Source organism: Nerophis ophidion, linkage group LG29 (genome assembly GCF_033978795.1).
Source record: "Nerophis ophidion isolate RoL-2023_Sa linkage group LG29, RoL_Noph_v1.0, whole genome shotgun sequence".
In the NCBI taxonomy this organism is placed as follows: Eukaryota; Metazoa; Chordata; class Actinopteri; order Syngnathiformes; family Syngnathidae; genus Nerophis; species Nerophis ophidion.
The window spans coordinates 10,802,123-10,826,087 of NC_084639.1; the positions used below are offsets into that span (position 1 = coordinate 10,802,123).

General features: G+C 39.7%; 1 protein-coding gene across 6 annotated transcripts in view; it reads right to left on the bottom strand.

Annotated features, from left to right (window-relative positions):
* LOC133546053 (phospholipid-transporting ATPase IA-like) overlaps positions 1-23,965 on the bottom strand; it is a 441,030-nt gene that overhangs the window by 277,262 nt on the left and 139,803 nt on the right. For all 6 annotated transcript variants that reach the window (XR_009804972.1, XM_061891880.1, XM_061891879.1 and 3 more), the window contains 2 exons: positions 8,755-8,882; positions 324-401 (listed from right to left, as the gene is read on the bottom strand). Coding sequence is in view for 5 of the 6 variants with exons in the window: in XM_061891880.1 (XP_061747864.1) it covers positions 324-401; positions 8,755-8,882 (206 nt within the window). In the remaining variant the exon portion in view is untranslated. The remainder of the gene's footprint in view (positions 1-323; positions 402-8,754; positions 8,883-23,965) is intronic.

Consider the following 23,965-nt stretch of genomic DNA (forward strand, 5'->3'; position numbering starts at 1 on the left):
TTAACCGAGTCTAAATACTGCATCACATGAGCCCTATTTAACAGGGATAATAATCACTCACATGAAGTTAAGAGGCCATGCCATGAAGCTAATTTGATACCAGCAGATGGGGTCACATTTTCAGTAGACCCATAATAAATTCATAAAAAAAACTAAAAACTTCATGAATGTTTTTTGTGACCAACAAGTATGTGCTCCAATCACTCTATCACAAAAAAGTAAGAGTTGTAGAAATGATTGGAAACTCAAGACAGCCATGACATTATGTTCTTTATAAGTGTATTCAAACTGTATTAAATAAATATATATGTGTTTGTTTTTACCTGGCCTAACTCTTCATTTAGATTGGAGGTACGAGCCATGGCGGGGGTGTTTGTCGGCTCATAGATCATGTCGGTGTCCTGGAGCGTGACAACAAAAAAACATACAACGATATCAACAATGTAACCACCAACTAATACAATAGTGTTGATGCATTAGTACACAGGTGTCAAACTCATGTGGCCCGCAGAAGTCCGGGAATAATGTGCATCAATCATCTAATCTTTATTGATATTTGAGCTTTCAGTTTTTATGGAGAAAAAAAGGATTTGCGTGCAATTGCACAACATCTATCCTTTAAAGGCCTACTGAAATGAGATTTTCTTATTTAAACGGGGATAGCAGGTCCATTCTATGTGTCATACTTGATCATTTCGCGATATTGCCATATTTTTGCTAAAAGGATTTAGTAGAGAACATCGACGATAAAGTTCGCAACTTTTGGTCGCTAAAAAAAAAGCCTTGCCTGTACCGGAAGTAGCAGACGATGTGCACGTGACGTCACGGGTTGTAGGGCTCCTCACATTGTTTATAATGGGAGCCTCCAGCAGCAATAGCTATTCGAACCGAGAAAGCGACAATTTCCCCATTAATGTGAGCGAGGATGAAAGATTCGTGGATGAGGAAAGTGAGAGTGAAGTGAATTATATTTATATAGCGCTTTACATAGTGAAACCCAACATCTAAGTTACATTTAAACCAGTGTGGGTGGCACTGGGAGCAGGTGGGTAAAGTGCCTTGCCCAAGGACACAACGGCAGTGACTAGGACAGCCGAAGCGGGAATCGAACCTGCAACCCTCAAGTTGCTGGCACGCCCGCTCTACCAACCGAGCTATGCCGAGTAGAGTGAAGGACTAGGAAAAATGAATTAAAAAAAAAAAATAGACGTCAGAGCGATTCAGATGTTATTAGACAAATTGACTAGGATAATTCTGGAAAATCCCTTATCTGCTTATTGTGTTACTAGTGTTTTAGCGTTTTAGTGAAAGTCGGAGGGGTGTGGTGACCGCCAGTTTCTCTGAGGGAAACCACGTTTCTCGACGATGTGAACCGAAGGCAGCGAAGGCAGCCTGATATTTTTTCCCCCCTCCTCCACGGTGGAAGCATTCCACGTTCGGGGGCGGCCGGTCGGAGGAGGCAAGAGAGTCCGCAGCTGCCTCTTTGACAGGTGCACGAGGATCGACGCAAGCTCTACGCTCATGTCTACGGTAAGAGCAGACTTTTTACCACCATTTTCTCACCGAAACCTGACATGTGGTAGTGAACCATATTCGCTTGACCGCTCTGTTCCATAGTCATCTTTCGGGAATGTAAACAAGGAAACACCGGCTGTTTGTGTTGCTAAAGGCGGCCGCAATACACCGCTTCCCACCTACATCTTTCTTCTTTGACGTCTCCATTATTAATTGAACAAATTGCAAAAGATTCAGCAACACAGATGTCCAGAATACTGTGTAATTACGCGATTAAAGCAGACTACTTATAGCTAGGATCGGGGCTGAAATAAAAAAAGGCCGCTACAATCCGTGACGTCACGCGCACGCGTCATCGTACGGCGACGTTTTCAACACGATACTTTGCGCAAAATTTAAAATTGCAATTTAGTAAATTAAAAAGGCCGTATTGGCATGTGTTGCAATGTTAATATTTCATCATTGATATATAAACTATCAGACTGCGTGGTAGGTAGTAGTGGGTTTCAGTAGGCCTTTAATATTATATGATCACACTAAAGGATATTCTAAATCAAAATAAACCTCTGCTTGTCACCGCAATTTAAGATTTCAAAGCGAGTTGTCAGTCAATCTGTTGAAATGATCAAACGCGTAGTGGTGCGATTATAAATGAGTATGATATTTTTGGCGGCCAGCAATGTAAACAAGTTTAATACCCCTGCATTAATGAGTAGATAGATATTTGTCATTTAAAGCAGTGGTCCCCAAACCACCGGGAATAATTTTTTATTATTTTTTTTATTTTTATTTTTTTATTAAATCAACATAAAAAACACAAGACACACTCACAATTAGTGCACCAACCCAAAAACCTCCCTTTTTCATGACAAAGAAAAACAAAAAACAAAAAAAAACAAATAATAATAATAATAATCCCCGCCCTCAACCCCCGCAGGAAAAATGATCAAGCGTTGACCGGTCCGCAGCTACAAAAATGTTGGGGACCACTGATTTAAAGTAGCCACATATTCAGACACAGAACAAATGAAATAAAAGTACAAAATAAAAATAAAATAAAAAAGGAAGTAAATAACTTGTGTATCAATACTGCTATTAGCGCATAAATGCATAATGTGAAGGGTTTGAAATAGTTAAGATGCAGAAGACTATTTAGAAACACACCTTACATTATTTGATGTTTATTATGTTTTATTATTAAGATTATTAATATTGTATGTTGTTGTTTTTTTGTGTGGATTGCTCATCGCAATTTACTGTTAGAATGGCTGCTTAAGCACCAGCCAGGTTTTTTTCCCTCTCCTCTTTTGTACTTATTAGTGTTGTCCCCATACCAATATTTTGGTACCAGTACCAAAATATTAAACATTTTGGTACTTTTCGGTACTTTTCAGAATTTTTCTAAATAAAGGGGACCACAAAAATTCCACTATTGGCTTTATTTTACCAACAAATCTTAGGGTACATTAAACATATGTTTCTTATTGCAAGTTTGTCCTTCAACAAAATAGTGAACATACAAGACAACTTGTCTTTTAGTAGTAAGTAAACAAACAAAGGCTCCTAATTTAGTCTGCTGACATATGCAGTATAATATTGTGTCATTTATCATTTTATTATTTTGTCAACATTATTAAGGACAAGAGGTAGAAAATGAATTATTAATGTACTTGTTCGTTTACTGTTAATATCTGCTTACTTTCTCTTTTAACATGTTCTATCTACACTTCTGTTAAAATGTAATAAACACGTATTCTTCTGTTGTTTGGATGCTTTACAATAGTTTTGGATGATACCACAAATTTGGGTATCGATCCGATACCAAGTAGTTACAGGATCATACATTGGTCCTCACGTGTCCAGAGACATATTTCCTGAGTTTATAAACATAATAGGAATGTTAAAAAAACAAAAGAAGATTTTGTGATGCTAAAAAATATCGATAAAATCATAGCAGTATTGACTTGATACGCTCCTGTACTTGGTATCATTACAGTGGATGTTAAGTGTAGATCCACCAATGGTGTTTGTTTACATTGTGAAGCATGTTTAGCTATTCCTCGTCCTGCAGGGATGATACTTGTAAGAAACTTACTTTATTTGTCGCCATGGAGACCAGGATTAGTGATTTAGAAGTAGCTACAACACTGCAGATGCGGGCATGGCTAGCTAGCATGTCTCAAGGCACCTCTTCCTGAGGGCGTTTCAGTGTTATAACTTCACCTTTATCTTTGGTTTTTAAGCCAAAATGCGTCCGTTCTCCCTTTTCTGTCTACACACTGTGTCTGCTTGTAAGTACTCTGTGATTGTGCGCCGCCGAAAATGCTCATTTGCTCGTAAACCAGAAATGTCATGACGTGACGACGACGGGTGGACGGGGGGTTGCGGTACCGATGCGCTTCAGAGGCGGTGTAGTACCGAATATGATTCAATAGTATCGCGGTACTATACCAATACCGGGATACCGTACAACAGGGGTCACCAACCTTTTTGAAACCAAGAGCTACTTCTTGGGTACTGATTAATGCGAAGGGCTACCAGTTTGATACACACTTAAATAAACTGCCAGAAATAGCCAATTTGCTCAATTTACCTTTAATAAATAAATCTACATATAAAAATGGGTATTTTTGTCTGTCATTCCGTCGTACATTTTTTTTCCTTTTACAGGAGGTTTTTTTGTAGAGAATAAATGATGAAAAAAAACCTTAATTGAACAGTTTAAAAGAGGAGAAAACACGAAAAAAAATGAAAATCTAATTTTTAAACATAGTTTATCTTCAATTTCGACTCTTTTAAAATTCAAAATTCAACCGAAAAAAAGAAGTGAAAAACTAGCTAATTCAAATCTTTTTGAAAAAATTCAAAAAATAATTTATGGAACATCATTAGTAATTTTTCCTGATTAAGATTAATTTTAGAATTTTGATGACATGTTTTAAATAGGTTAAAATCCAATCTGCACTTTGTTAGAATGTATAACACATTGGACCAAGCTATATTTCTAACAAAGACAAATAATGAATTCTTCTAGATTTTCTAGAACAAAAATATTAAAAGAAATTCAAAAGACTTTGAAATAAGATTTAAATTTCATTTTAAAGATTTTCTAGATTTGCCAGAATATTTTTTTTAATTTTAATCATAAATTTGAAAAAATATTTCACAAATATTGTTCTTCGAAAAAACAGAAGCTAAAATGAAGAATTAAATTAAAATCTATTTATTATTCTTTACAATAAAAAAAATAAATGTACTTGAACATTGATTTAAATTGTCAGGAAAGAAGAGGAAGGAATTTAAAAGGTAAAAAGGTATATGTGTTTAAAAATCCTAAAATCATTTTTAAGGTTGTATTTTTTTCTAAAATTGTCTTTCTGAAAGTTATAAGAAGCAAAGTAAAAAAAATAAATGAATTTATTCAAACAAGTGAAGTCCATGTCTTTAAAATATTTTCTTGGATTTTCAAATTCTATTTGAGTTTTGTCACTCCTAGAATTAAAAATGTCGAGCAAAGCGAGACCAGATTGCTAGTAAATAAATACAATTAAAAAAATAGAGGCAGCTCACTGGTAAGTGCTGCTATTTGAGCTATTTTTAGAACAGGCCAGCGGGCGACTCATCTGGTCCTTATGGGCACCACATTGGTGACCCCTGCCATACAATCCTAGTATTTATATTCACCTTTTCTATAAAGGCAAAACACATTTTTCTAGTTTTGCCACTTAGCTTTTTTAAATCCCAGAATGAGATCCAACACGCTACAACAAAAACTGTACAAGCTACAGTGTGTATAATCCATCCCTGCTGTTTGCAAGGAACACTTAATAAAAATGTCCATTTTTTACACGCTAATAAAGCCTGAATTATGCGACTGCATTAAAGCGCCACCGTACCATACCTAATCCAAAACCCCCGGCTAGCTTGACGGATCAATATTTGCAATAAAAGTTACATGACTCACATTTGCAGACATACGTACACCACACTCGGAACCTTGCACACGTACAATAAATACTTGGTATATAAATGTATTTGTGAGCATTAAAAGACTGCTTTCTGTTTGCGTGTGTATTAGTAGTAGTCTGGCGGCCATCCAGTTAAAGGATTGTGCCGGCAGCACTCATGCATCCCCCATTCTTGGCTTCAGGGGCAAAATTAGGATTTAAGGAGTGGGTTTTTGATTTTTATTTACTGTTTTAATTGGTTTCAGGCTTAAAATCGTTTTTAATCATATTTATTTTATATTGTTTTTATATGTATTTATTTTTATTTTTTGTTTTTATTCAGTCATTGGTGGAGCTCAGGATAGTATTTGAATGTTTTTTTAATACTGTTGTGCAGCACTTTGGAAACATTTTGTGTTTAAATGTGCTATATAAATAAAGTGGATTGGATTGGGTTGCATAAGGGGGCGTGGCTTGAAGGAGGCGTGGTCTGAAGGGATGATATTTTGAAGTAATACAAATGGGAAACTTTAGGTGGCGACTTGTCCAGGGTGTACCCCGCCCTTCGCCCGAATGCAGCTGAGATAGGCTCCAGCACCCCCCGCGACCCCAAAAGGGACAAGTAGTAGAAAATGGATGAATGGATGTTCACAATTTTTTTTTGGTGTACAAAATAGCAACATTAACAGAATTAAATAAACATTGTCAGTTTGTTTTGTTTTTCAAGATTGTCCACTGAAACAAAATATTAATATTTTAGCCATTGCGCTCCCAAGAATAGCAAAGACTTCAGTTGCAGTTTGTGTTCTCATTCCCAGCTTAGTCATCAACATAACTACTTTTAAAACCTCTAAATCAAACTCAAGTACAGAGTGGGCCAAAATTTAAAACTGAACAAAGCCGCGGGCCGAGGTTGAACAAATGAATCCTTTAATAGGGACCCAAACAAGTGTTGCATTGAATATTGACCAAGCAAGGCTTATATAACTTTATAGTGACATGCAAAATTGAGTTTTAAATAATAATAATGAAAAAATATCAATGGCGTATCAAATAAAATAAAAATACAAATTGAATGCCTCTTTTCGGCGGCGGGTTTGAGTTGGGGCGGGGTTTGGTGGTAGCGGGGGTGTATATTCTAGCGTCCCGGAAGAGTTAGTGACGCAAGGGGTTCTGGGTATTTGTTCGGTTGTGTTTATGTTGTGTTACGGTGCGGATGTTCTCCCGAAATGTGTTTGTCATTCTTGTTTGCTGTGGGTTCACAGTGTGGCGTATATTTGTAACAGTGTTAAAGTTGTTTATACCGCCACCCTCAGTGTGACCTGTATGGCTGTTGACCAAGTATGCCTTGCATACACTTGTTTGTGTGTATGAGCCACATATATTATGTGAGTGGGCCGGGACGCTGTTTGTATGGAGAAAAAGCGGACGTGGCGACATGTAGAGGACGCCAAAAGCAGTGCTCTTACGGAAACCCCCGATATTTTTGTCCGGGTGGAAATCGGGAGAAATTCGGGAGGGGCACTGAACTTCGGGAGTCTCCCGGGAAGATCGGGAGGGTTGACGAGTATGAGTATTAGTGGTGAATGCTGTGTTACAGCGGCGGTCCAGCTCTAATGTTAATTTGATATTGCCTAAAGGGTCTAATGAAATTACACAGCGGGCCAAATTTGGGGCCACTAAGCTCTAAAGGCTTAGTGGCCACATGTGTGGACAGCACCGTTTTAGCTCTTATTTCCAAAATTGTGTACACTTCTGAATTAAAAAAAAAAAAAAGACCAGGGGTGTCAAAGTCAAATACAGAGAGGGCCGAAATTTTCAACTGAACAAAGGCGAGGGCCAAGGTTGAACAAATGAACCTTTTAATAGGGACCCAAACAAGTTTTGCATTGAATATTGAACAAGCAAGGCTTATATAACTTTATAGTGACATGCAAAATCAAGTTTCAAATAATAATAATAATAATAATAATTAAAAAATATCAATGGCATATTAAATAAAATTTCAATAAAAATTGAGTGCCTCTTTTCTATTTGCAGCCTTCTGAGGTAAATATCAAAATAAACTTTTTCCACAGGCTAATAATACATTCGAAAATAAAATAACAATAATGGATGAATCAAACATTCACGCCATGAAGTAGCAAGAGAAAGTGCATTAATAAATTGTTAATTATCTATTATATTAAATATCTTTACCACTGAATATGGAACAAGCAATACTTATATGACTTAATAGTGCAAAGTCAACTTAAAAAAAAAAAGACAAAAAACATCAATGGTAAAAAAAAATTTTTTTTTAATGAAGTGAATTATATTTATATAGCGCTTTTCTCTAGTGACTCAAAGCGCTTTACATAGTGAAACCCAATATCTAAGTTAGATTTAAACCAGTGTGGGTGGCACTGGGAGCAATTGGGTAAAGTGTCTTGCCCAAGGACACAACGGCAGTGACCAGGATAGCGGAAGCGGGAATCGAACCTGCAATTCTCAAGTTGCTGGCACAGCCACTCTACCAACCGAGCTATACCGCCCCGGTAAATAAAACATTTAATGCCTCTTTTCTATTTGCAGCCTTCTGAGGTAAATATCAACATTACATTTTTCCACAGGCTAATAAATCCTAAAATAAAATAATGCGATGGGTGGGGTTGGGGTGGGAGGGTGTGGTTAGGTGGTAGTGGGGGGTGCATATTGTAGTGTCCCGGAAGAGTTAGTGCTGCAAGGGTTTGTGGGTATTTGTTCTGTTGTGTCTATGTTGTGTTACGGTGCGGATGTTCTTCCGAAATGCGTTTGTCATTCTTGTTTGCTGTGGGTTCACAGTGCGGCGCATATTTGTAACAGTGTTAAAGTTGTTTAAACCGCCACCCTCAGTCTGACCTGTATGGCTGTTGAGCGAGTATGCTTGGCATTCACTTAAGTGTGTGTATACGTCGCGTATATTATATGACTTGTCCGGCATGCTGTTTGTTTTGAGGAAAAGCGGACGTGACGACATATTGTAGACAACGCTAAAGGCAGTGCCTTTTAGGCATGCCCCTAATATTGTTGTCCGGGTGGAAATCTGGAGAAATTCGAGAGAATGGTTGGAAAAGTATGAGTATTAGCGGCGAATGCAGTGTAGAACCGCCGGCCAGCTCTAATGTTAATTTGATATTGCCTCAAGGGCCAAATTTGGCCCGCGGGCCAGAGTTTGACACCCATGAAATAGACCATTCATCAGCAGTGGGCCTTAAATAGTCCAGAAAATACGGGGCATTTACTTTTGTCGATACTTCAAACGTGGACTCACCCAGTTGATGAAGAAGGCTTGGATGAACTTGATGACCTCCAGCGTGACCAGCAGGCTGATGGGAATCAGGTTGTTGAAGAGGATGATGAAGGTGAGGAAGTTGAGGCCAAAGTTCGCCGCCCCGCCATCTACGGAGGAGACGGGTTTGGACACAGGAAGTGATACACAGGGCGCACGTCAGCGTGAGCGTCCGTCGGCGAATTGTGCGAGAGCCCGCAGCGACTTCCGGCCAATGGTCACCGCCAACCCCAAGCCGGGGCTGGCAGGGAGCATTAGCTGGAATGAAGCTCTTCCGTCCACCCAACCTGGTCTTCAAATTTGATGTCCCACAGATTGAGAGTGAGGGACTATCTGCGTTATTAATATTAGTGTCGCAGCAGCAGCCTTGGCATCCAGCATGATCCAGGCAATGAATTCCAAATGAAGCACTGTGCAAAATGATGATGCCCCCTCAAAAAAAAAAAAAAAAAATTATAAAAATTGTCAATGATCAACAAAGAACCCCACAGACACCAAAGATGAAAACAGGAGGGATGGCGTTTACCTTTTCACAGCTTGTGCAGGGAGCGTACAAGAGTTACCTTCCTCAAGCCAACTTAGCAGCTTGGCGTTGCGCTTGAGAGAGAAGGGGCCCTTGCCGTGACACAAAACTGACGGATGGCGGGGTGGGGGTGGAGGGGCGGTACAACAAGTACAGGGGGTCTCAGAGGTGTGGGCGGAGACGTAGGGAGGGGGATGGGGGGGGAGGGGGGGGGGGGGGGCAGACAAACGTACTGGATGCTCAAGACAAGAAGGAGGGAGAGTCGGTCCAAGGCACATTCTCAACCAACAAGGAGTGGAAAAGAGCGGGTGGATGAGGCCTTGAGTGTTAATCATGGCCACTGCAGCGCCACATCGTTAGTTGCTTTCGTGCCGCTTCTGATTGGTGGCAAAGAGCATTGCGGCACATGCACGAGTGCGGGACCACACCTATTTACGGTGGAACCTCTAGAGTTGGAGAATGTGGAGTCGCACAGTTCGGTGTCCCACCAAGATTTTCGTTTAAGTATGTATAATATATATATATATATATACATATATATATATCGTATTTCCTTGAATTGCCGCAGGGCATATAGTATGCGCTTGCCTTGAATTACTGACGGCTCAAACTCGCTTCCCAAAATAATTAGCGCATGCTTAGTATTACCGCCTGGTCAAACTCGTGACGTCACGAGTGACACTTCCCCTGTCATCATTTTCAGAATGGAGGAGGCTGATTTCAATACCGGTAATTTGAAATCGCATAAAGGGAAGAAGATTAAGAGCTATTCAGTAGGATTTAAGGTCCGAGCTTACATCACACTCAAATTTTTACTGCATACCTTTGGTAAGTGCCGGAGTGAGAAGAGGTTTTAAAATAATTAGCACATGCTTACTTTTACCGCATGCCTTTGGTAAGCGCAGGAGTGAGAAGAGGTTTTAAATTATTAGCACCCAAGCGGCAATTCAAGGAAATACGGTGTGTATATATATATATATATATATATATATATACACACATACACATATAAAAGTATACATACATATATACACATTTATATGTGTATATATACGTTTATATGTATACATATGTATATATGAATACATATAAACACACATACATATATATATATATACACGTATATATGTATATATGTATTTATGTGTATGTATATGTGTATATATATGTATGTCTGTATAATGTGTGCGTGTGTTTATATGTGTATGTATATATACATATATATATATATACATATATATATATATACATCTATATGTATACATATATATATATATATATACATATAGATGTATATATACATATATATACAGTATATACATACACATAAACACACGCACACATTATACAGACATACATTTATATACATATACACACACACATATATATATATATATATATATATATATATATATATATATATATATATATATATATATATATATAGTTTCTTGTTACTTACTTACTTTACACGCAGTCTAGCGCAATGCAGCCTCCAAGTCAAATTTGGACATATTGGATATTAAGAGTATGTGAAAGTTCAAATCCTCCCTTGTTTACTTCCGTGACGAACACTTTACAATTCTGTAATCGATCAGAAATATCAAGCACCTAAAATAGAATATAAAATAATAAAATAGAATAAAATACATTTGAAAAAATATTTTGCATATTTCCCACCATGCATTGTCATGGATTTAAATGGGTGTAACTTAAAAATTTTTAGAGTGCGTGGACATTTTTTTTAATAATATCCACAAAATTCAGTACACAGGTTGGGTTATGTGTGACCATGTGTGTTGACTTTTGTGCTGGTTGCATTTTTTTTGCGCCATGACTAGGGAAGGTTGTTTGGATTGGGTCACAGAGGTAAATTCAGTGCAAAGTTTGCTTTAAAGCAAAATGAATAGTCCTTGACCTTAATTACTCATGTTGACGGTCAGATAGTTACAATTAATTTGAAGACAGATTCCCAACTAAACTCATGTCTTGCGGGCCATATTGAAGACACTCATTGGCTGTGATTTGTACAACCCTGCTGTACAGTCAGTAAAGGTTTAATGATGTCGCGATTCATACTATTATATTGACACTATGGGGAATGAATTGTTTTGAAACCTAAGCAAAGTGCAACATTTCCAGCTTTAGAGGTTCCACTCGACATTGAATGTCATTTTTTTTAGCCATCAGCCGTTAAAAAAAGATGCAGTGTTATGTTTTTGAGCGTGGGAATTTGTGACTCAGCCTAGTATACTTCCCTAAAAACGATAGCTTTGGGCGCGACTAGGTTCCCAGTTGAGCGTCTTGAATTCTGAGTTTGAGAGGGCCAAACTGAATACAAGCCGGCAGGTTTGCCGGAATGCATCAATATTTACCAGTTTGCGCTCTTTTGGCCTCCATCTGCATTGTGTTATCACAGCGTACGCGCTTGATTCTGACGATTGCCAGCATCAGCACTCTGTGACCGCCCAAAGTCACATTAATTATTCACCGAGCTTCAGCGACATACGAGCCCGCGGGATGCTGTGTGTGGCCAGCCAGCGCCGATTCCTCCATTTATTTCTCTTTCCAATGGAGGTGAAATAACTTGCAAAGAAAAAAAAGGCTTTCCACCGCTCCCTTTTGTCACAGGTTGGACAATGCGCATTGGAAGAGCCTCAACAAGCTCCTTATGGAAGGACAACCAAGTCTCAAGATGGACACTTGCACTTATGACTTACACTGCCCCTACAATGTCTTCAAATGTCTATGTTTTGATGGAAGAAATCCATTGATCGAACCAATAAAGCACCCTAAATAAGGGGGGGGGAGTAGTGTAAGTCGTAATGCAAGCTTAAATCGACCAGGACACGACCTCTCCTACAGGGCACGGAGTAATGGCCGAAGTACCACCATGATCACTTTGAGAACCAGAGCTCCAGCACTGCAGACCACCTAACACGGAACAGGCTGCATTTATGTCGGTCTGAGAGTAACAAGGTCAAGTAGAAGCCTGGAAAGTACATGCAAAAACTAGGAAGTGTCAATCAATCAAATCAATAAAAGTTTAAAGGGGAACATTATCACCAGACCTATGTAAGCGTCAATATATACCTTGATGCTGCAGAAAAATAGACCATACATTTTCTTAACCGATTTCCGAACTCTAAATGGGTGAATTTTGGCGAATTAAACGCCTTTCTATTATTTGCTCTCGGAGCGATGACGTCAGAACGTGACGTCACATTGGTAATAAAGCCGCCATTTTCTCAAATACATTACAAACACCGGGTCTCAGCTCTGTTATTTTCCGTTTTTTCGACTGTTTTACGTACTTTGGAGACATCATGCCTCGTCGGTGTGTTGTCCGGGGGTGTAACAAAACTAACAGGGAGGGATTCAAGTTGCACCACTGGCCCAAAGATGCGAAAGTGGCATCAAAATTGGAAGAAATTTGTTCAAAATACGAGGGTGTGGGGAAAGTCGACGAAATGGTCAGTCGTTTGTTCCGCACGCTTTACCGACGAAAGCTATGCTACTGCAGAGATGGCAAGATTGTGTGGATATCCTGCGACACTCAAAGCAGATGCGTTTCCAACGATAAAGTCAAAGAAATCTGCCACCAGACCCCCATTGAATGTGCCGGAGTGTCTGCACATTTTACCGGCGATGCTAAGGCAGACACGGCACAGAGATTTATGGATATCCTGCAGATGCATTTCCAACGATAAAGTCAACAAAATCACAAAGGTGAGTTTTGTTGATGTTATTGACTTATGTGCTAATCAGACATATTTGGTCGCGGCATGACTGCCAGCTAAACGATGCTAAAATGCTATTTAGGCTAGCTGTATGTACATTTGTAGCTATATTTGCATCCAGCGTTTCCCTCGACCCACATTTAATGCCAAACAAACACTTACCAATCGGCGGATTTAAGTTGATCCAGTGTCACAAGATGCGAAAGTCCCGATCGTTTGGTCTGCAAATTTTACCGGCAATGCTAAGGCAGACACGGCACAGAGATGTATGGATAACCTGCAGATGCATTTCCAACGATAAAGTCAACGAAATCACAAAGGTGAGTTTTGTTGATGTTATTGACTTATGGGCTAATCAGACATATTTGGTCGCGCCATGACTGCCAGCTAATCGATGCTAACATGCTATTTAGGCTAGCTGTATGTACATTTGTAGCTATATTTGCATCCAGCGTTTCCCTCCACCCACATTTGATGCCAAACAAACACTTACCAATCGGCGGATTTAAGTTGGTCCAGTGTCACAAGATGCGAAAGTCCCGATCGTTTGGTCAGCACATTTTACCGGCAATGCTAAGGCATACATGGCACAGAGATGTATGGATATCTTGCAGATGCATTTGCAACGATAAAGTCAACGAAATCACAAAGGTGATTTCTTGTTGATGTTATTGACTTATGTGCTAATCAGACATATTTGGTCGCGGCATGACTGCTAGCTAATTGATGCTAACATGCTATTTAGGCTAGCTGTATGTACATTTGTAGCTATATTTGCATCCAGCGTTTCCCTCCACCCACATTTAATGCCAAACAAACACTTACCAATCGGCGGATTTAAGTTGATCCAGTGTCACAAGATGCGAAAGTCCCGAACCTTTGGTCTGCACATTTTACCGGCGATGCTAAGGCAGACATGGCCGAATTGCGTCAATAGCTATTTTCGCTATCTGCCTCCATACTCCAACCAACCGTTTCAATACATGCGTAATCTGTTGAATCGCTTACTCCGCTGAAGTCCGGGTCTGAATCCGAGCTAATGTCGCTATATCTTACTGTGCTATCCGCCATGTTTGTTTGTATTGTAAGCACTGGATGACGTCACAGTGGCTTCACAGATAGCGAACATCAGGCACTTTAAAAGCCTTTTTTTCGGGATATTCCGGGGATGGGTAAAATTTTGGGAAAAACTTCGAAAAATAAAATAAGCCACTGGGAACTTATTTTTATTGGTTTTAACCCTTCTGAAATTGTGATAATGTTCCCCTTTAATTATATAGCCCTAAACGACGAGTGTCTCAAAGGGCTGCACAAGCCACAACGACATCCTCGGCTCAGATCCTTTATCAAGGCAAGTAAAAAAACTCAACCCAATGGGATACAATGAGAAGTACAGTCCGCGTAGAATTGTACGATGCATTTTTTTTTAAATCCATCCATGCACCCTGCCAGGTAAAAATAGTTTTAATATGTTGAAATTAGTGATTATTAGACACTTTAAACATTAACTTGTCTTAAATGCCTTTAATTTATATTTAACCTGGTAAAATTGTTCTTTAACTACGAGTGTTTAATGTAGTGTAAGATTTTCTGTTAAAATAAAGCCTATATTGAAATTTTTCGTAGTTCCCTTTAGGAGAACTACGAAAGTATCAAATTATTGATATCGGGACAACCCTAGTGTGTACTAAAACCTGCAAACCTGCTGATCTGACGAGCCGGTGCGTATAGGATTGCGTCTAATTGGTGAGCGGCAAAAACTTCTTGCAATATGCATTTTTTTCGCATCAGGAGCACACAACTCGCAATTAGGGCCAGCCTCTCTCATGAGGGCGCCTTCAGCAGGCAAAATAACAATAAAGTGCCCATAAAAACTGGTACATTGGGGCGGTATAGCTCGGTTGGTAGAGCAGCCGTGCCAGCAACTTGAGGGTTGCAGGTTCGATTCCCGCTTCCGCCATCCTAGTCACTGCCGTTGTGTCCTTGGGCAAGACACTTTACCCACCTGCTCCCAGTGCCACCCACACTGGTTTAAATGTAACCTAGATATTGGGTTTCACTATGTAAAAGCGCTTTGAGTCACTAGAGAAAAGCGCTATATAAATATACTTCACTTCACTTCACTACATGTCTGCTGCTTATTTGAATATATAGCAAAACACCACAGGCAGGATCATGACAACATGACTGTGGAGTATATGAGTGAAAAGCCACGTTAGCACACGCAAAAACCTCATAGCTGCACCACTTGTCAATTGCACTAACAGAAAAGCCACGTTAGCACACGCAAAAACCACATAGCTGCACCACTTGTCAATTGCACTAACAGAAAAGCCACGTTAGCACACGCAAAAACCACATAGCTGCACCACTTGTCAATTGCACTAACAGAAAAGCCACGTTAGCACACGCAAAAACCTCATAGCTGCACCACTTGCCAATTGCACTAACAGAAAAGCCACGTTAGCACACGCAAAAACCTCATAGCTGCACCACTTGTCAATTGCACTAACAGAAAAGCCACGTTAGCACACGCAAAAACCTCATAGCTGCACCACTTGTCAATTGCACTAACAGAAAAGCCACGTTAGCACACGCAAAAACCTCATAGCTGCACCACTTGTCAATTGCACTAACAGAAAAGCCACGTTAGCACACGCAAAAACCACATAGCTGCACCACTTGTCAATTGCACTAACAGAAAAGCCACATTAGCACACGCAAAAACCTCATAGCTGCACCACTTGTCAATTGCACTAACAGAAAAGCCACGTTAGCACACGCAAAAACCACATAGCTGCACCACTTGTCAATTGCACTAACAGAAAAGCCACGTTAGCACACGCAAAAACCTCATAGCTGCACCACTTGTCAATTGCACTAACAGAAAAGCCACGTTAGCACACGCAAAAACCTCATAGCTGCACCACTTGTCAATTGCACTAACAGAAAAGCCACGTTAGCACACGCAAAAACCTCATAGCTGCACCACTTGTCAATTGCACTAACAGAAAAGCCATGTTAGCACACGCAAAAACCTCATAGCTGCACCACTTGTCAATTGCACTAACAGAAAAGCCACGTTAGCACACGCAAAAACCACATAGCTGCACCACTTGTCAATTGCACTAACAGAAAAGCCACGTTAGCACACGCAAAAACCACATAGCTGCACCACTTGTCAATTGCACTAACAGAAAAGCCACATTAGCACACGCAAAAACCTCATAGCTGCACCACTTGTCAATTGCACTAACAGAAAAGCCACGTTAGCACACGCAAAAACCACATAGCTGCACCACTTGTCAATTGCACTAACAGAAAAGCCACGTTAGCACACGCAAAAACCACATAGCTGCACCACTTGTCAATTGCACTAACAGAAAAGCCACGTTAGCACACGCAAAAACCACATAGCTGCACCACTTGTCAATTGCACTAACAGAAAAGCCACGTTAGCACACGCAAAAACCACATAGCTGCACCACTTGTCAATTGCACTAACAGAAAAGCCACGTTAGCACACGCAAAAACCTCATAGCTGCACCACTTGTCAATTGCACTAACAGAAAAGCCACGTTAGCACACGCAAAAACCACACAGCTGCACCACTTGTCAATTGCACTAACAGAAAAGCCACGTTAGCACACGCAAAAACCTCATAGCTGCACCACTTGTCAATTGCACTAACAGAAAAGCCACGTTAGCACACGCAAAAACCACATAGCTGCACCACTTGTCAATTGCACTAACAGTTTTAGTAAATAACACACAAAACGCCTACTCATAGTACTTAGTGGATCGGGCCCTTGATGACGTTTCAAATATCAGTTTGCCTGCAAACAAAGAATCTGACACTTTAGTGCAAATTAACCACCGTGGTGGCCCAAGAAAGTTGTGAGTGCCAGCACTCTGATAAAGAAGGAGAGAAACAATACTGAATACAAGAAATTAACGCATAGCAAAGTACAAATATGGCACCCACGTGGCTCCAACAAGGTCATTAATTAAAAGTGACATTCAATGTTACTTTATTATTCAATTTGCATTGTTTTGATTGCATGTGAAACTATGATCGTCTATAAAATGTGTTTTGTGTTTTTATTCGGAACGGAGTATTGTTACGAGCGCGGCCACCGCTGTTGCTCACTGCTCCCCTCACCTCTCAAAAGCAGAGGGTAATTTCACCACACCCAGTGTGTGTGTGACTATCAGTGGCACTTTAACTTTTTTTTTAACTTTAACAGAACGAAAATCGACGGTAAAGTCGTCCCTCACCACACCACGATTAAAATATTGCGGTTTCACCACATTGCAGATTATTATTATTTTTTGTCATTTAATAAGCATATTCTACAACATTTTTGCCCTAAATTAAGCATTTCCAAGCATAAAAAAAATGACAAAATCAACTGAAATCATCAGAAATACAGTAGTATTGCTCACTGGAAGAGTCACTAAACCAACCAGAGCTGTTTAGTATCGTGGCCACTGATTGGCTGAGCCTCAGACAGCATTGCTTGAATGGACGTCCATTGCACCTGTAGCCAAAATGGGGGGGTCCCCACATCTGCGCCCCCCCCCAAGGTTTCTCATTGACATCCCATTGGGTTGAATTTTTTCATGCCCTGATGCGGGATCTGAGCTGAGGAAGTCGTTGTGGCTTGTGCAGCCCTTTGAGACACTCGTGATTTAGTGCTATTTAAGTAAACGTTGATTGATTGATGGATGTAAAGGATGTTATTTCACCTGTAGAGAGATCTCATAATGTTGAAAAAATATTGAGAAGGTAGTAAAAACGTTTTTTTTATGCTCTAGCTATGAAAATAGTTCGCTTTATAATTAGTGACTCCGACTCTGTGGAAATTCATTTCTCGCGGAACCAATTAACAGCGATAAACGAGGGATTACTGCACTACCGTTTTTGTCAAATGTATCATAGCTTTGAGGAAAATTGCACACCCTAATCAAATTTAAAGACGGGGATATTGTTTTTGGCAGGTGTAGGCATCGCAAGTACCGTATTTTTCAAACTATAAGTCGCAGTTTTTTGACATAGTTTGGCCGGGAGTGCGACTTATGTGTAAAATTATTAACACATTACCGTAAAATATCAAATAATATTATTTATCTCATTCGCGGAAGAGACGAAGAAAATGTCAGCAATCGTCACACACACACGTCAACCAATAAGAATTCGGCGGGGGAGGGCCTTGGAATGCTAACTGCTATATGCTACATGCTACTGCTGTAGTTATTAAAATGGATCATTTCATCGTTGGCTGTAACTTATAAAAACTGAGAAGGGCTGAACAAAAATGGCACTAAAAAGGAAATCATGTACTGCAGATTACAAGCTGGATGTAGTGAAATATGGAGCAGAAAACGACAAGAGGAAGCGGCACATACCTTTGGAGTTGGCAGAGTTGTTTAGAAGCGACATCGAGGAAGAAGATTTTATCGGATTTAGCAATTAGGAGTGACAGATTGTTTAGTAAACGTATAGCATGTTCTATATGTTATTGGTATTTGAATGACTCTTACCATAATATGTTACGTTAACATACCAGGCACCTTCTCAGTTGGTTATTTATGCATCATATAACCTACACTTATTCAGCCTGTTGTTCACTATTCTTTATTTATTTTAAATTGCTTTTCAAATGTCTATTTTTGGTGTTGGATTTTATCAAATAAATTTCCCCCGAAAATGCGACTTATACTCCAGTGCGACATATATATGTTTTTTTCCTTCTTTATTATGCATTTTCGGCCGAAGCGACGTACAAACCCCGTTTCCATATGAGTTGGGAAATTGTGTTAGATGTAAATATAAATGGAATACAATGTTTTGCAAATCCTTTTCAACCCATATTCAGTTGAATGCACTACAAAGACAAAATATTTGATGTTCAAACACACAAACTTTATTTTTTTCTTGCAAATAATAATTAACTTAGAATTTCATGGCTGTAACACGTGCCAAAGTAGTTGGGAAAGGGCATGTTCACCACTGTGTTTCATCACCTTTTCTTTGAACAACACTCAATAAACCTTTGGGAACTAAGGAGACACATTTTTTAAGCTTTTCAGGTGGAATTCTTTCTCATTCTTGTTTTATGTACAGCTTAAGTTGTTCAACAGTCCGGGGTCTCCATTGTGGTATTTTAGGCTTCATAATGCGCCACACATTTTCAATGGGAGACAGGTCTGGACTACAGGCAAGCCAGTCTAGTACACGCACTATTTTACTATGAAGCCACGCTGTTGTAACAAGTGACTTGGCATTGTCTTGCTGAAATAAGCAGGGGCGTCCATGATAACGTTGCTTGGATGGCAACATATGTTGCTCCAAAACCTGTATGTACCTTTCAGCATTAATGGTGCCTTCACAGATGTGTAAATTACCCATGCCTTGGGCACTAATACACCCCCATACCATCACAGATGCTGGCTTTTCCACTTTGCATCTAGAACAGTCCTGATGGTTCTTTTCCTCTTTGTTCCGGAGGACACCTTGTCCACAGTTTCCAAATATAATTTGAAATGTGGACTCGTCAGACCACAGAACACTTTTCCACTTTGCATCAGTCAATCTTAGCTGAGCTCGGGCCCAGCGAAGCCGGCGGCGTTTCTGGGTGTCGTTGATAAATGGCTTTGGCTTTGCATAGTAGTTTTAACTTGCACTTACAGATGTAGCGACCAACTGTAGTTACTGACAGTGTTTTTTCTGAAGTGCTCCTGAGCCCATGTGGTGATATCCTTTACAAACTGATGTCGCTTTTTGATGCGGTACCGCCTGAGGGAACGAAAGTCTGTTATATCATTGCTTACATGCAGTGATTTCTCCAGATTCTCTGAACCTTTTGATGGTATTACGGACTGTAGATGGTGAAATTCCTAAATTTCTTGCAATAGCCCGTGGAGAAATGTTGTTCATAAACAATTTGCTCACGCATTTGTTCACAAAGTGATGACCATCGCCCCATCCTTGTTTGTGAATGACTGAGCATTTCGCGGAAGCTGTTTTTATACCCAATCATGGCACCCACCTGTTCCCAATTAGCCTGCACACCTGTGGGATGTTCCAAATAAGTGTTTGATGAGCATTTCTCAACTTTATCAGTACTTATTGCCACCTTTCCCTACTTCTTTGTCACGTGTTGCTGGCACCAAATTCCAAATTGAATGATTATTTGCAAAAAAAAAAAGTGTTTATGAGTTTGAACATCAAATATGTTGTCTTTGTAGCATATTCAACTAAATATGTGTTAAAAATGATTTGCAAATCATTGTATTCCGTTGATATTTACGTCTAACACAATTTCCCAACTCATATGGAAACGGGTTTATATACTCCGGAGCGATTTATAATCTGAAAATACGGTACATTTACCAACATGCTCAATTTCAACGTGGCATAGGCGAAACCGTTGCTTTAGTTAAGAGGTTTCAAACTCAAATACAGAGCGGGCCAAAATTCTAAACTGAACAAAGCCGTGGGCCAAAGTTGATCAACTTAACCTTTTAATAGGGACCCAAACAAGTTTTGCATTGAATACTGAACAAGCAAGATTTATATAACTTTATAGTGACATGCAAAATTGAGTTTTGTTGGTAGCGGGGGTGTATATTGTAGTGTCCCGGAAGAGTTAGTGCTGCAAGGGGTTCTGGGTATTTGTTCTGTTTTGTTACGGTGCGGATGTTCTCCCGAAATGTGTTTGTCATTCTTGTTTGGAGTGGGTTCACAGTGTGGAGTAACAGTGTTAAAGTTGTTTATACGGCCACCCTCAGTGTGACCTGTATGGCTGTTGACCAAGTTTGCCTTGCATTCACTTGTGTGTGTGTAGAAGCATCATATATTACGTGAGTAGGCCGGCACGCTGTTTGTATGGAGGAAAAGCCGACGTGACGACAGGTTGTAGAGCATGGGTCGGGAACCTTTTAGCCTGAGAGAGCCATGAAAGCCAAATATTTTAAAATGTATTTCCGTGAGAGCCATATAATATTTTTTAACACTGAATACAACCAAATGTGTGCATTTTTAAGTAAGACCAACATGTTTAGAGTATAATAAATCTCCTATTCTTTTTAATAACATTCTTATTCTGAAGTTAACCAATAATAAATCAAATACTTCTTACCATTAATGCGACTTCTTGAACAAGTTAGGTAGAAAACGGATGGATGGATAAAATGCATGAGAATGTTTTATATTTTGAACGGTATTTTTAGCACTGTGCTTACTAGCGGAATTATTCATAATTATCATGTTAAGACAGGGGTGTCCAAGCTTTTTCCACTGAGGGCCGCACACTGAAAAATCAGAGCAAGCGGGGGCCATTTTCATAATTTTTATTTTAAAAACCAATACAATATATGTATAAAAAATATACATTTAGGCCTCCACACAGTTATGATCCCGGGGACCCCAAAGGGTTTTGGTCAAAAAAAAATATTAAAAATGTGTCATTATTCAGTATTATAATTTTTATTATTATGCACGTTTTAAATCTCTAGATCAACATTAGAAAAAAAAATAGAAAAAAAACAGAAAATATGCAATATTTTCACCCAATAACTTTTTTAGGTGGAATATTTGAGAATATATAATAATTGGAGCCTTTATTTTGGATTTTGATTCATTATTTTTGAGCAATGACACTTAAAAACAAATCACACTAAAATAATTGGGGATCAAAATGTGTCCTACTTATTAAAGTGTTAAAAAATAAATTATACATTTTTTTTACTGTTTACTTTTAGCACAATAATCTCGATCAACTTCAGATATAGCCGTCAATTTTAAGTTTTATTGTTGTTTATGTTTTGTTTGTTTGTTTTAGGCCCTTCTTTAAAAAAGAAACAGCTCAGTTTTTTATATGGTAAAACACAAAATATGCAACATTATCCCCCAAAAATATCTCAAAGCGGAATATTTAATGTGATGTAATCGAAGCCTTGATTAGGTCAATAATTCAAAATGACATTGATTTTGATTCATTATTATTTTTTAAAGAAAGAAACAGCCTGCATGGCAGCTTTGTGTTATAAGAGTAAGCATTGCAACAATTTCTTGTTACATTTCACCTGTTTGCTCTTTTATACCACTTTTGATGTTTTTTTGTTTTTTTTTTTAATTGTATTCTTAAAATTTGCTGTGGGGCCGTTAAAAATTGACCCGCGGGCCGCACGTTGGACAGCCCTGTGTTAAGCAATGTCAGCTAAGATTTATCTGAGAGCCAGATGAAGTCATCAAAAGAGCCACATCTGACTCTAGAGCCATAGGATCCCTACCCATGTTTTAGAAGATGATAAAAGCAGTACCTTTAAGGCACGCCCCCAATATTGTTGTCCGGTGGAAATTCGGGAGAATGGTTGCCCCGGGAGATTTTCTGGGGGGGCACTGAAATTCGGGATTCTCCTGGAAAAATCGGGAGGGTTGGCAAGTCTGAAAATCAGCGTTGAATACGGTGATACAGCGGCACCGCCACTGTATAATACCGGCGGGCCGGCTCTAATGTTAATTTATTATTGCCTCAAGGGCCAAATGAAATTACACGCCGGGCCAAATTTGGCCCGCGGGCCAGAGTTTGACACCCATGCTCTACAACCTGTCGTCACGTCGGCTTTTCCTCCATACAAACAGCGAAGCCGGCCTACTCACGTAATATATGAGGCTTCTACACACACAAGTGAATGCAAGGCAAACTTGGTCAACAGCCATTCAGGTCACACTGAGGGTGGCCGTATTAACAACTTTAACACTGTTACACCACACTGTGAACCCATACCAAACAAGAATGACAAACACATTTCGGGAGAACATCCGCACCGTAACACAACATAAAGACAACAGAACAAATATCCAGAACCCGTTGCAGCACTAACTCTTCCGGGACGCTACAATATACACCCCCGCTACCAACAAAACTCGATTTTGCATGTCACTATAAAGTTATATAAGCCTTGCTTGTTCAATATTCAATGCAAAACTTGTTTGGGTCCCTATTAAAATGTTAAGTTGTTCAACTTTGGCCCGCGGCTTTTTTCAATTTAGAATTTTGGCCCACTCTGTATTTGAGTTTGACACCCCTGTTTTAGAAGATGCTAAAAGCAGTACCTTTAAGGCACGCCCCCAATATTGTTGTCCGGTGGAAATTCGGGAGAATGGTTGCCCCGGGAGATTTTCGAAGGGGGCACTGAAATTCGGGATTCTCCTGGAAAAATCGGGAGGGTTGGCAAGTATGAAAATCAGCGTTGAATACGGTGATAAAGCGGCACCGCCACTGTATAATACCGGCGGGCCGGCTCTAATGTTAATTTATTATTGCCTCAAGGGCCAAATGAAATTACACGGCGGGCAAAATTTGGCCCGCGGGCCAGAGTTTGACACCCATGCTCTACAACCTGTCGTCACGTCGGCTTTTCCTCCATACAAACAGCGTGCCGGCCTACTCACGTAATATATGAGGCTTCTACACACACAAGTGAATGCAAGGCAAATTTGATCAACAGCCATACAGGTCACACTGAGGGTGGCCGTATAAACAACTTTAACACTGTTACACCACACTGTGAACCCACACCAAACAAGAATGACAAACACATTTCGGGAGAACATCCGCACCGTAACACAACAGAACAAATATCGAGAACCCCTTGCAGCACTAACTCTTCCGGGACGCTACAATATACACCCCCGCTACCAACAAAACTCAATTTTGCATGTCACTATAAAGTTATGTAAGCCTTGCTTGTTCAATATTCAATGCAAAACTTGTTTGGGTCCCTATTAAAATGTTAAGTTGTTCAACTTTGGCCCGCGGCTTTTTTCAATTTAGAATTTTGGCCCACTCTGTATTTGAGTTTGACACCCCTGTTTTAGAAGATGCTAAAAGCAGTACCTTTAAGGCACGCCCCCAATATT